The sequence below is a fragment of the Corvus brachyrhynchos genome, unplaced genomic scaffold (genome assembly GCF_000691975.1).
Source record: "Corvus brachyrhynchos isolate BGI_N302 unplaced genomic scaffold, ASM69197v1 scaffold61, whole genome shotgun sequence".
Lineage (NCBI taxonomy): Eukaryota > Metazoa > Chordata > Aves > Passeriformes > Corvidae > Corvus > Corvus brachyrhynchos.
The window spans coordinates 4009305-4023386 of NW_008236478.1; the positions used below are offsets into that span (position 1 = coordinate 4009305).

Sequence of the window (14082 nt, forward strand, 5' to 3'; positions counted from 1 at the left end):
TAGACTCGATCTTAGAGGTCTTCTCCAACCCTAAATGATTCTACGATTCTAACCTTCCGTTAAATCCTTCTGTTTAGTTATTCTGTATATTCAAGTGCAGGATCTGGATACAAATAAGCGAGATGAAACTCTCCTCCCCGCATGCCAGGTAAGCAGCTTGAACCCTGAGCCCACAGGGATGCTGAGAATTTCAGGATGAAGAGCATGTATTCCTCTTCAGTTTTGATTAAAAATTTTAACCTAAACACAAAATACTTTTCTTAACATAACTTACACATTTTTTTAATCAAATTTTTAATCTCCACCTCCCCAACCAAGCTTCACTGAAAACCTCTCCAAGCCAGCAAAAAGCATAATCAAAGGTCACTTGAATTAGTTCAGAACAATGGCTGATGATGGAAAACTGCCAGTGAAGTAAATTGCTAATTCCCAAGTTTTACTTTAACAGGATCTGTTTTCAAAATAATAACCTTCAGGAAAAGATCCTAAAATTCTTTCATTCAGAAGTCGTAACTCAGGAATGAGAAATTGATTTGCATTCTCTGCAACTACAGACATAGCTTCTGGAGGGCTGAGAATGCAATGCAGACACTTCTGCTCAGAAAATAAGACTTAGCCAATCATGTTACAGGTGTGGCTACTGTCCAGCCAACCTTCATAATTTTTTATTTCACTGATGATTTCAATGATTTTGGTCATGCAAAGTTTTATAAAAATAGGCTGCTGGGGAAGGAAGGCAAGCTCCTGACAGGCAATGCTGCAGCATGAGTTATAAGACAACAAAGGGAGAAGACATTACAAATGCTTTAATTACCAGAAAATCTTCCACCAAGAGCCATTTTACTAGATATCCAAAAAACTATCCCGCCATCAAAGTTTCTCTCTCACATTTTACAGAGTAAATCCACTTGTAACTTCTCATGGTATTAAGGCACTTCTATTTCTTTTGAGGATTTTTTTGCTTGTTTTGGGGGACTTTGGGTTGTTGGTTGTTTTGCGGATTTTTTGGTATGGCACATTCACCGTAAATAATTGATAGAAAAATTTTATTCCCAAGCTGACAAAACTGTTTCTCTTGCAGGGCCCAAGTAGAGTAGGAGCTCTGTTTTACCACCTCTTCCTATGCTGAGGCACTTCTATACTGCTTGAGTTGATGTATAAACTTTTATCAGTGTTATCACTGGCCATGGAATCACTAACTAGTGTAAAAATGCTCTGCATGGAGCTAGTGCATTATTCAGTACACTCCACTAACATACACACACTACCACCCTTAGGCCTTCTGCAGGAAATGAACACTAAATATAATTGCAGGTGACTACTAAAAATCCTTGTCACGTTTCAAGCACATGAGGACAAAACTAAGGCTTTTTATCCGTGTTATCCCTCATCTGTCTGATTGTTGTAAATCTCTTAAGTCAAGGCCCTGAACTGTGCACTTTTCAGCTGCACACAGCTCTGCGAGTCTGACAATCCATCAGCTGAACAGGGACTACATTCTTCTGTGCTTTCTAGCAGAGTCACTACATGACACCTTCTGCTGGCTGAGACCAAGCCAGCAGAAGGTGTCCCATGCACTCTGTTAAGCTAGTGCACCTTTATACGGAGGTATGTCCAAAGCTAATGTTCAGCCAACCTTCAACAGCATGTACATACATACCTGTAACACACAGACATCCATAGAACAGGCACTCAGCATTTAAGATCTGCTTAGAAAAATGTACTGTTCATCACTGAATTCTTAATTCATCACAGCTGATTCTTAGTAGACCAAGCTTCTCACTCATCTCTATGTTCAGACTGTCTTATTTTGCACAATTCTTTCCACTGACAGCTCTCCAAGTTTCTGTCACATAGGGCCTGCAACTTTAGTGAGTCAGGGAGAACTAAAGCAGCCCAATTTCCATAACCATCCCTACTCCAGCAAAGCAGAGAACCTCTATAATAGCTTTTGTATAAAGCTTCCAGTATTCTGGCTTTATTTCCAGGCACACAGGGTGTTCAGCAGCTGACAAAGGTGGCAACATATAGGATTTAATACACTCTACTGCCTTGACTGCACAACTACAGTATTCAGAATGTCCAGAAAGGTATAGCCTTAGCACATTTTTTATTGAAGGTGGCAAAGGTCAAAAGCAGGTTCATGTGTACTGTGGCAAAGATTGGCTCCCTGCCTTAGGGTGTGATTAAGTGCTATTTATGAGATTACCAGACAGTCTGTTAAGAAATCCAATTACCCAAGGTTTAAGAATATGATACAAGCAGCTTCCCACCATGTCAGTGGTTTAAAAGAAGCCTCACCTGGAGGCTTAGAAAATGACTCCATCTTGTGAGTAATTATTTACAATTAGTACCTTACTTAAAAGTCTCAGAGAAATCCACCAGAATAAGAATGGCCTTTTAGGCTTGGGAATAGCTTCTTTCAGGGAAAAAGTAAAATGGAAGTTTACTTAGCTATTTTACTTTTTTCCTGTACTTGTTCTAAGGATGAATAGTTGTGAAAAACAGACCTTGCTTTCTGGATTCTGTCCCAATGATTCCCATGCATTCATGAAACAGAAGTGAAACACCACACCACTTCAAACTCCAGGCAGGTCTTACGTTTATTGAAATAGCTCAAGCTTAATAAACATGATGCATATGGCTCTTGCCATACCACATACCCTCACAACTGTTAGCCACCTTGGATTCCTACAGAAGCTTCCTTTCAGCATAGGTAAAGCAAATCTGGCTGATGCAAATGTAAAGCACACTTAAAGGTGCAGGTAGGAATCACAACCAAAATATCATGAACCATTGAACCACTCTGTCCCTAAACAACACCTGAGAATTCCCTGAGTCTGAATTAGGAATCAAAAAAAAACCCAAAGAAACAAGCCTTAATTTAAAACTTGGGTATATTTCTGCAAATTTTTTTTTATTTCTTTTTTATTTTTTTTACAAAATAAGTTTGCCTCAATTTAAAATGCCTTATTTCCTATGACATGTAGAAAGGCTCTTTATCCTGTTGGGATTACTGAATAAATCTGGGTTGAATCCAACTATGGCACAGAAATTATCATCTGGACTGAGGCAACTGACTCTGGAGATTGTTCATTTGGCACAGAACTTTTATGTATCTCGGAGGAGACGAAGTCCTCTGCACAGTCAAAGGAAAGAGCTCCAAAGTCAGGCCCCTGAGACAGATGTGAATCCTCTTCCCCATTAAATGGGGTCTTAGCCTCAGTTTGAAGCAGAAGCTGAGACAAATGGAACTGCTGTTAATACTGTCAGGTTTCTCCAGGTTGTTATTCAGTTCCACACAGTAGTGGGGAATGCCCTATAAGCAGTTAAGAAGTAAACAGATCATCAATGCAGCAGATGATTAAAGGGAAAAGTCCACAGAAATTAAGTCACTCAAGCTGTTGAATTAATGCTTTGGCTCTCACCAGCAATAGACTGGGGGAGCTTGCTTTCTAGTTAGTGGTCAGTGCAAAATACATGTTACATCACTCTCATTGAAAGCCACAACCTATTGACAAAGTTAACTGAAAGTGGTTTTGTTTGAACCACTGCTCTTGTTCCAGGAACCTGCCAGGGCAAATTGTGACCTCTGTCCACAGCTGGTATGTGAAACACTTGAAAAAGGCTTCAGGGACACCATCAAAGCAAGAAAATGCAGCAATGAATCAGTCCCAAAATCAGAGATTTTAACTGACAGTGGTGTCTTTGGCTTCACCACAGTTCTTCTGGGCAATATTGAAAAGGAAAGTAATCTGATCTTTTATGTGATGGCTAAAATAACAACACAACAAAAAAAATCACTAAGTGCTTTGTAAAGTGCCAGCACCAAATAGGTCACTGCAGTACAAGAAGTACTTCTCAAAGGTACTTAGAAATGGCCACATACTGAGAAATGGCTGTGTTTTGTGCAAAGTGAAATACTTATTGTTTTAAGTGTCAGGCACCTGAGGTGCTGAATGGACTAACTTGTCTAATGTGTCTTTCAGACAGGTCACTAAATTTACATGCTCCTAAATTGACATACTCCTTTTGTGCTAAGTCCTACTGCTGTGTTTTGAGTACCATGTCACTTTGTGCAAAATCAGCAAAATACTGTGAGGAGAGAGAAATAATACTGAGAAAAAAATAACCAAATATGAATCCAATTCATATTATCCAATTGATAGTAGTCACTGCTGGCATTTTAAAAATGCATCATCCTAAGCAATGTAGCATTATTGCCAGAAAAGTGTATTTTCCAAAAAATGACAAATTCCTGGTGAACTAATACCCTGAACTACTATGTCAGTTTAGAGATAACTTCCTAATCATGTTGATTATTTCATTATACATGCGGTAAGGCGCATCAAGGCCCCAGATAAAATCCAAATGTTCCCACTCCGGAATGTTTTTGTGGTAAACCAAATTGGTGATTTGAGTGAGCAGCATAGCAACATCCTTCGGGTCTGCCAGCCAGTCCTGTCCACCAGTCCACACTGCAGTTGGTACAGTCATCTCTTTTATTTTGTAGAAAGGGGGAGTAGACTGAGGAAAGGGAAAGTGAAAACAAAACCATTAGGAAAAAAAAAAAAATCTTCAGTACGATACTACACTGCAGTGTAACATACTAGCAACTGCAGGAATGTGTCAGATTCTCATTTTCCCTCTTGGGCAGCTAGAGATGAAGTCCTGCCTCAACCAAAAATATAACTGCAAGAGTCCTGCAACACTATAGCATGTGAAGCAGTATGTGGTTTGAGGAGTTTACAAAGACAGCAGGGTAGCAGAATCTCAGAGAATGCATCCAATTCAAGATATTTCAACTCTAATCTAAAGCCAAAAGTGACTGCTACTCTGAAAGTATGATACTGCAATATTTTTCAGTCACTAAGAGAGAAGGGGCAAAATATTTTTGGCATTATACACAGCAATTTAGAAACAAAAATGCATGAGACTAAACAGACTAAATATAAACAATAAGCATGAACTGACAGCCTGTGCCTTATGATGAGAAGTGCAGGGGGATCTCATGATCTAGGCTGGCAGGACTTCCCCTCAAGAAAGAGGGTGCCACCACAGCTTCATATACACACATGAGTCCCACACTGAGTTAGGACTACCTCTGAGCTCTACAGTCCCATCTGGTTTCTTTTTGTTGTTTTGGAAAAAGCAGATCTCCTGTCTGGTTATTGTATAACACTAATAGCTCTTTAGCATGCAGCATAAATACAGCACCCAGAGAAGTGCCCAAGGACTATTTTCTGTGACACTCTAGAATTACGTATGTTAAAGGTGTCTACCTGGTTGTAGTGAGCCATATTTGCAGTCTTGCTTCCCCAGTCATAAGCTTTGAGTTCCCCAGTCCTCACAGCCTAGAAATAAAAAAATACACATTCAAAGAACACTACTACCACAAGAATTAAAAAGCATCATCATCTGGAGAACTGGCAAGGCAACCTACAGAAAAAACAGTGGAATGCCAAACATTAACAAGGACAACTGTCACTGCTTTGCCCAGTGTCACAGGAATGGAAAACATTAACATTAAATACCATTAGACTTCGTCCCTTAAGATTTCACATTCTCTCATAGCAATGGTAGAAAAGATTAAGGAAAACAGCTTAGTGTATCCAAAGCCAGGATGTGGCAGTTCCATGTTTACTTCTGAAATATTTACCTTGATGTCTAAATGTGCATGAATAAAGCAGGGAGCTTTCTTAGCAAGTCTACTCTGCATGATTCTATTTTTCAGAAACAGAAATTTATATAATAGGGATCTGGAAAAAAAAAATCTTTACAAGTTTCTTCCTGAGCCAACACTTGAACAGTTGTGTACAGCAGAACACATTGCTTCTGATTACATGCCCAAATCCAGCTATGAGATCACAATTAGCACTGACCACTGATTCCATGGCAAATGTCTCATTTGTCAGCCTTTTGACCAAGCTTCAGGCACAACAGCATCAAAGGCATGAAACTGTGCATTGAGATGAGCATCAAAATATACTAATAAAATATAAAATGAAGCCAAACCGAATAGAACAGAAAATCTGCTGCTTTTCACTGGCTAAAACTTGTAATCAAAACAGGGTTTGCTGAAAGGGAAACAAATACTCACTACAGCATCTCTCCAAGGTAAGTAATTCTGCTGTATTTTTTGTTGGTTGAGGTACTTACAGCTGGCAAATTTTCAAAGAAATAGGGAAGAGGGGTGAACCAGATTAGTTCCTTATCATGGCAGCAGCTGCAGTAAACAGCTGCCATTCTGACATTTGGCTGTTCCAAATTTCTCTTGGGCTAGGCTGCACATATATTTTGGCATTTTATTTCATTTAAATACCAGACACATCAATATTCTACCAACAAACCAGAGTCATGGGCACTTTAGATTCTGGAAACCCTACCTGGCTCCAGTGGATCATGTTTTGTACAGATGTTCCCGCAGGGCAGTGTGTTGAATACACATCCACTCGGCTCTGCAACAAGATCATTAACATGGCTTACTCCTCATCATAGTGCATCAGTTCTACCCATTGTTGCTTCCTGAACAATTAACAAACTATTCTAATCCTCTTAAAACTATCATAAACAAAAGTTAACTGGAGCCATACATGCAGATAAGAAGTTAAAACTTTTCGGGGATTAATTGCAATGAACAACAGAACACTCAAGCTGAATTTTAAACCTAATAATGGTATCCCTTAAGCATTTTTATATATTCAGTCAATACTGTGTTAGAGTTCACAATAACTTAGCTATTAAAGCAAGTCACTAGAACACACCATATTCAAGTTTCTCTCATTAAAACCGCATAGAAGAAAGAATAGGTTGCCACAAAGGTCATCGAGTATTCTGTGGGTGCAAACATGGGTAGCAAGCCACTTCAGCAAGGAATTCTGAGGGAGGAATTGTTTCTTTCCCAACATGTCCTACAAAATAACAAACACATAGGGCAAAGATGTAATTGCACAGAATGACCTATTTTCAGTTTTTATAAAACAACTCTCTTGAGGTAATTATTTCCATTTGCACTGGTGACAGGTGTGTCATATGAAAATCATTGATCTCCTTATCAGTGTTGTCATAGTTACTTCTGCTACAAATGGTGCAGTCCATTAACCCCACAAAATGTATCTGGGAACTGGGAAAATCTTGCAAGAATTTCAAACCTAACCTCAAATTCAAATAAATTTTGAAGTCAATTTACAGGTACACTGTACAGCTTCTTGTCATCAGATTGTTTAAGGCTAAAGTATGTTAAGCCCTGCCTGCTAATGTTAAATGGTTTTGTACTTGCAGCTTCCTCTCTTCAAACTATGAGAGAAAAACAAGATGCATGAGATGTGGTGACCACTTCCTCTTGATGAGTATTTTTAAAATGTTCAAGGATTTTAAAAAAGTCCCACTGAAAACTTCCTTAAAAGTGACACAGTTCTTTAAATATATGACTGACCCATGGGTTTGTCACTGCCAGGTTGTCCCTGCACTCCAGTTTTTTTGCAAGTCACCATGAGAATCAAGTTCCTCAGCACAACATGAACATCTGCACAGGGCACTGATCAGCTGCTAGTCTTATTAGACGAAGTTCACTGTGCCAGGAATAGGAGATCACAATTATTAATGTTGCTTTTATGTTAACTGCCTTTAGAGCAAGGACCTAGTACTACAGACAGACTTTAAATCAGTACAAGCTAGATCAGAAGAGGGTTTATGTCACAGAACAAACAACTCTGTGTGGGAATCTCCATGGGTGGTGGAACGAAAATTGATGGTTAAAAATAGACACACAGCAGGGTGTTCACAATGTCTGACTTCAGGCACTTACTGCAGTCTGCCTCATTCCCCTTGATGTTAACGGGGAAGAGGTAAACTCCTACAGTAGATGATTCACAGCATATAAAAAAAGCTATTGCTCTTAATCACCCTCAGAAGGATCCTCTTCCAATACTAAATGGCTGATTGTGAAACAAATCTGTTAAAGTTCATGACAATTCAGAAGATACGTATTCTGTATAAAGATATTATATGACTCTAAGACACAGTGACTAGTTAATAATATGATTTCTCTAGTTTAAATTCTAGAAACATATAAATGGAAAGCCAATTTCATTCCATCTATTAAGTTGTAATTGTAAAATACTACTTTAAACTGATGCAAATTGTCTCACTAGACAGTAATAAAGCCAGAGAAGACACTGCTGACTTCAACGGCATCATTATGGTAAAACTGACCCAGAATCCTTGTCATATGTTACTCTCTAATCCACAGCTATTAACATTTTCTGCTATGCTATTTTCAGATAGAAAGGGGCATACCTCATTTGGCTTGAAACATTTACACTCAGATACAAACCTTGAGTAGCAGGTCAGGAAACAACCCCAATTTTACCAGAGGGCTAGTGGCAAACTTGACTGTAGCTACTGGTGCCAAGGCAAAGAACATTTTGATTTTCTTAGCCAGCTGTGGCAAAGTTGAAAAAGCAACAAAAGCTGTAAATAATATAAGAATAATTAACAAACCTCACCGACACAAGTTGGATAAGAATTTTACCTGGCAGTAATTCTACAAAAATCTGAGAGAGAGTGTGAAAATGTACTTTTAGATTAATAGTTCAGCTGCAGTATCTATAATTAGGTTAGATAATGTAAATTAACCTAGTTACTACAAAGCCTGAACTAAACACAGTAATTCAGAAGACTTGCCTTCTTCCAAATAGCAATTTAATGCTTACTAACCCAGCTTGCCTACCTCTTTTTACTAGAAGGCCTTACATGCAGCAAAGCATCCTGAAAATAGGAATCTTTAATCTCTGTGTCTGATTAATCTAATTTTATTATGTATAATTCATCGATTTTTTTTAATAGAAGCTGTACTGCCAGCTACCTGTGACTTCAATTTATCATTCCAACAGCTTTCCACTTTTAAATAAACACAGAAAGATTGTCTTTTCATTTTAATGCTGACGAATATTCCAGAAAGCTACTAAAAACCAGAAGCAGGAATTTTCAAGAGCCCTAGTTTTCAATCACTAATCCACATATGTGAAACTTGATACCACTTCAAACACAACATATTCTAACAAATGCATCTCTCCACATACCCATTGTGGTGCCCTGTGAATGGCCAATGTAAAATACTTGTTCCTGGCCAGTTTTCTTCAAAATAAAGTCCACTGAGGCTGGAATGTCATACTTAGCCATTTCATCAAAGCTACAAAGCAAAGACAGAAAGTCAGTTGTGTAAGTAATCAGCAAGGAACAGCTGCACAGAGCTTTCCTGCACAGATCAGTTGTGTGGACATAAAGAAAAGCTTCCTTTGCATGAAACAGAACACTGATGATTGAGTTTTCACTTTTCTACTGACCACCTATGAGTTTCAGCACACTATACTGACCTCAAAACTCCCCTCTACTGTCCATACATGTGTGACAACACATGTGACTAGAAAAAATATCCTGCCAGTCCACAATGTGACTGTGGATAGAAAAATCAGGATACCTGAAAACCCAGAATTCTTCCTCCTTCACTGTGAAGTGTATGTGTTTCCTGGACCAGGTGTTCCCTCTGCTGTTTCCCAGCCACACATCATAGCCAGCATCTGCCAGCATAAAGCCAAGGCTGTTGTAATCCAAGTTTGTGATCCAGTTGCTGGCATCTGCAAGCAAACCATGCTGCAGAAACACAACAGGCCTTGGACCTGAAAAAGAAAGCACTTATGATAGATTCCTGTTCATTTGGCATTGCACACCTAAGAATAATTCAAGTGAGCTATTGAAAGTCTGTTTTAGATTTGCACTTGAGTATTTAATCTACTTGACTTAATCTACTAAGACTAGCAATTTGTATAATGGTCATAGTGCCATGAAATCACATGCTTTTTCACAAAAAGCTACTTTTTATCATTAAGAATTTTAAACTAGAAACGTCTTAGTTTCATAACTTGAAGCTCAAAACACACTAAAAGCATGTAACAGATGAACACAAGAAAAGCAGGAGCTACAAGAAAAGCACAGGTAGTCCTTTCAACTGTTCCAAGCTCACAAAGACTCAGAAAAGTGGCCCAAACTTGGTGGCAGTTTTAATACTTATGAACCTTGCCCTGCCCTCAAACCTGGGGAAGGCATTCCCCCATATGTGCTACTGAGGTCTTTGTTTTCCAGTCAAAGCAATGTCAAACTACTGTGCTGAGCTGTGGAAAGCTCTGCAAATGGTACTGATGTTATCTCTGTGCAACTCCTTTCCATCACCAAACCTCTGGCAGAACTTCAAGAGCAGTACAGCAGCCAACAAAGGAGTCTGTGTTTCAAAGGACTTTCTCCCTTTAATTTAAGTAGTTATAAGAACCACAGTTAAGACTCAGATAGAACTTAGGAAGACCCTCTTGACTTCCCCATCCCAAAAAGGGAAATTGCACCTTTATGTGGAATACAGATTTAAAAATGGAAGGTTCCTGCTTCTACACAGAGAAAAAAATTAACATCTAATCCCTTAGGGGAATCAAGGCCTTCAGAAACTACAAAGAACTGTCTCTGGTTCTCACAGTAGCACAGGTGTTTTGGGTTTTACTTCTGCTCTAATAACTGAAAACAGGTAACATGATAACGAGCTCAATGCCAGAGATTACTCAGGAATTTACCTCCTCCAGTGACACATCAGTCTGCTACGATACAGACTCACACAGCACTTCCTCCATTGATAACTTAGACTTGGATCTTTCAGCAGAAACAGATAAATTACAACTTTCAGTCACCTATATCGTCCATCACAGCTCATGTCCATAAATGTTTGCTGCAAGTTTCAAATTCCAAATTAACAATATTCCCCTTCTCTGGAAATCTTTATACTTGTAGTAAGGAACCTTTTGAGTGCCTGCTTTTCCCATTTTGTTTAAAAATCCACATGGCATACTGTCCAGGCAAGCAGAGCAAGTAGCCAGCAGTGCCCAGCTCAGTTCAACATAACTGTTTACTCTGTTGCACCGATAATTTATTGTCTTATAAGCAGGATTTTCAAGCCTAACACTGAATTTATTTTCAGTAATGTTCCACTTACCACTGATATCTTCTTCCCTTTTACTAAACTCAGATTAACCAACTTCTGAATTTTTGAGGAACAGGCTCTCCTGAAGCTCCCGTTTCGTAACACTGGAAGGGGAAAACTGTTAAACTGCCTTAATTCTTTAATTCTGTTCTCATGTTAACCTCCAATTTCTGCCAGTTCCTTTTTCACTTTACCAAGTAGTCACCAGACCTCCACGTGAATTGCACAATCATATGACAAACTGACTTAGATAATAATAATGACTTTCTATCACCTGTGATCCCAAAAACCCCAGAGGGGGAATAAAAAAGCTAGGTCCTTAAATTACCCTTTCTGCATAGACCATTTTGTTCTCTTCACTACAAACCCAAGAAGGTGAAGACAGACTTACTTCCACACCCTTCTTACCCATGCTATGCAGTGGTTTTAAGGGGGTTTTTGCTAGTAAAACCAAAAATCTTTTTTTTTTTTCCTGAAGAACTGTGTGTTTTGTTCCAAAACATCATGTGATACATAATTCCAAGGAATACTATTCACATTATGCAGGTATTGCAAAAGAAAAATACAGCATATATACGCTAAGTCAGCAGTAACACACCATTGGTATCTTTCCGAGAAAAGATACCAAGTCTATAAAAACTGAAGATCAACATGAACTTTGAAATCTTCATTCTCCCAGGAGCTCATACTTCCACAAATGTGGTCAGTAATCCTTGTTTTTTAAAATTAAAGCACTCTGAAAAACATGAACTTGGGGTCGAGGGTGTGGTAAGGGGTATGTGCAGAATTCCCAGACGTCAGGAAACTTCTGTGTACTTATGTCATCAATGAAGGATTCAACAAAATCAGCAGGTAAAAGGGCAGCCTTTTTACTGAGGGTTTCTCTGAAATCAAATACAAAGACACCTGCCAGTTTTGACGGGGCTCTCCATGCACTGATCTTTACATGCTCCTTGTAAAGACAACAGACAGTGCAAACATCCTAACTCATACAAAATCCACAGATAAGCTCAGGAAGGCTGTTGCTTGGCCTTTGACAGGGGAGAGGGTTTTTCCACAGGTCTCGTTCACACCCAAGGCTATAGCACAATGATAAATTTCTTCTGTGAGCTTCCGTTTTTACCTGTAATCCTAGGATTTTTTTCAGTCCAAAGTTTTCTGAGGCAGTCCTTAGAATATGTAATCTCTATGCAAATGGGCTGCTGTTATATGAATGTCTGTAGGAACTCGGGATGGTGGCAAGACTAATAACAAATTCAGCCACTGCACATACACTGTTAATTCCATATTCACTGTACAAGGATAGCCAGTCAAAAGGTACGTGTGTCCCCTCTTCCACATCAATCTGTCTCATTTTTAAAGCACCTAGCATTCAACCCTTTTAAGTTTGAGCTTACATTCTCCCTATTCTCTCTCTCCCCCACTGCCTCACCTGCACACCCTCTGCGTCTCCTCCATGGTCTAAATCACAGTAGTCTTTAATCTTTTTCTGGATTATTACAGGAACAAAAGTTTTATAAACCAAAGAGAGCTTTTCTCATTTTCATTCTTTCTTTTTCCAAACAGACATAAATCCTACCTTTGCTTCCTTCACGGCCTTTTCTTCCATAAGGTATTCTGTTAATGGAAAGTATATACCCATCCTCTGTTGTTACTTCATATTCCTCACTAGGGTATCCTCTGAAGGTAATAATTTCACTCTGAGGAGAGAAAAGAAACCAACTTGGAACCAGACTGTCAGGCTCCTCAGTCCAGGAACATAGGCGAAGTACCCTGGGTTTCTTCTAAAGGCTGGAATGTGGAATTAAAGGGTGTGGTAGTAATGTACCATCTGTCTATCAGGCAGATCTTCTTAATAAGACATCCCAGTACAGACTCAGGTACTAGCCAGATTGAATCCTAGGAATCTACAAGGACTCCCTGGACTGTCCCAGCCACATGGTGCTTACAGAGAGAAAGAAGATGAAGTGTTGGAAAGGAGATTATGGTAAGAGGGCAAAACACCAAGACGCAGATCAGGCAGACAAAAATTGAAACTGTCTGCTCTCAAGAAAACAAGTAACGAGCAAGTGAGGACAGAATAAAGTCACTGGCACCACTGCAGCATATGGAAGGAGAGAAGGATGTGCCATTTCTTACTTTTCTCCTCAAACCTTATGCCCAGTGCAGAGTTTTTAAGTGACTTAGCTGTCAAAGCAAACAGGAAAATAATAATAAAGATCCCTTCACCTGTTTAATGCTATGATTTCATTATTAGGTTTAATCTTCCATCTCTTATGGCTTGGGCTTTATGTTATTTTATTTTGATGAAACTCCACTAGGGCAGTGAACTTGCTATGTCATTGATTTTATAACCCCAACCATGCCTTGAGAAAATCTAAAGAAATGCAAGACATGATCAGAGTTCTTCTCTTAGACTGCTGGGCAAGGAAGAGGAGGAGAATTTAATTAAGCATGCTATTTCGTTTAATTATTCACAGTGACATTAACATTCCAAAATTATTTTAAGGCTGAGGACTACTCCAATGCTATTAGCCTTAGAGTAAATTACTATTTAGTCCTTGAAACTGTATTTACATGATCCAAGCACTTCTATTCTTATACACCTTAAGCATTTCTATCTTGAAGCATCTTCTCACATGTGTGAAAAACTGGCACAGTTTAGATAGGGTGAGGAAAGAGCAACTAATACCAGTTACCAACAGGAAATATTTCAGGAGTTAGCTACTGCAGCAGAAGGAGACTAAAGTTAAGAGAGTAAATCCCAAACGGGAAGAAAAGCAGCCGTGGGTAAGAACACAGGAGCATGGTGCTAGGAGCTTCACAAAGAGCCGCTTTTCTAGCGGTTCCGACAGACTGCCGCAAAAAACCGCTAGCAAAAATCCACAGGTGTGGGTCAGAAAAAATGTGAGAGAAAGATCAGCTGTAGGCAACAGCGGACCAAGAACGACCTGGAAAGAGGAGTAGAGAAAGAGGACGTGTAAGCCTCGGGTGTGAGCGGCTGCAGGAGCGGGCTGCCCGCTGGCAGGGGGCTGGAGCCCCCCGGGGGCGCACCCCCC

At 39.3% G+C, this 14082-nt stretch overlaps 1 protein-coding gene across 1 annotated transcript in view; it reads right to left on the minus strand.

The window, feature by feature from the left end:
* Positions 1-2578: 2578 nt before the first annotated feature.
* LIPA (lipase A, lysosomal acid type) overlaps positions 2579-14082 on the minus strand; it is a 12451-nt gene continuing 947 nt past the window's right edge. Inside the window, exons 2-9 of the mRNA XM_017725857.1 lie at positions 12603-12807; positions 9482-9680; positions 9084-9193; positions 8336-8472; positions 6765-6911; positions 6387-6458; positions 5283-5354; positions 2579-4527 (exon numbers count right to left, since the gene is read on the minus strand). Of these exons, the coding sequence (XP_017581346.1) occupies positions 4288-4527; positions 5283-5354; positions 6387-6458; positions 6765-6911; positions 8336-8472; positions 9084-9193; positions 9482-9680; positions 12603-12807 (1182 nt within the window). The 3' untranslated portion in view covers positions 2579-4287. The remainder of the gene's footprint in view (positions 4528-5282; positions 5355-6386; positions 6459-6764; positions 6912-8335; positions 8473-9083; positions 9194-9481; positions 9681-12602; positions 12808-14082) is intronic.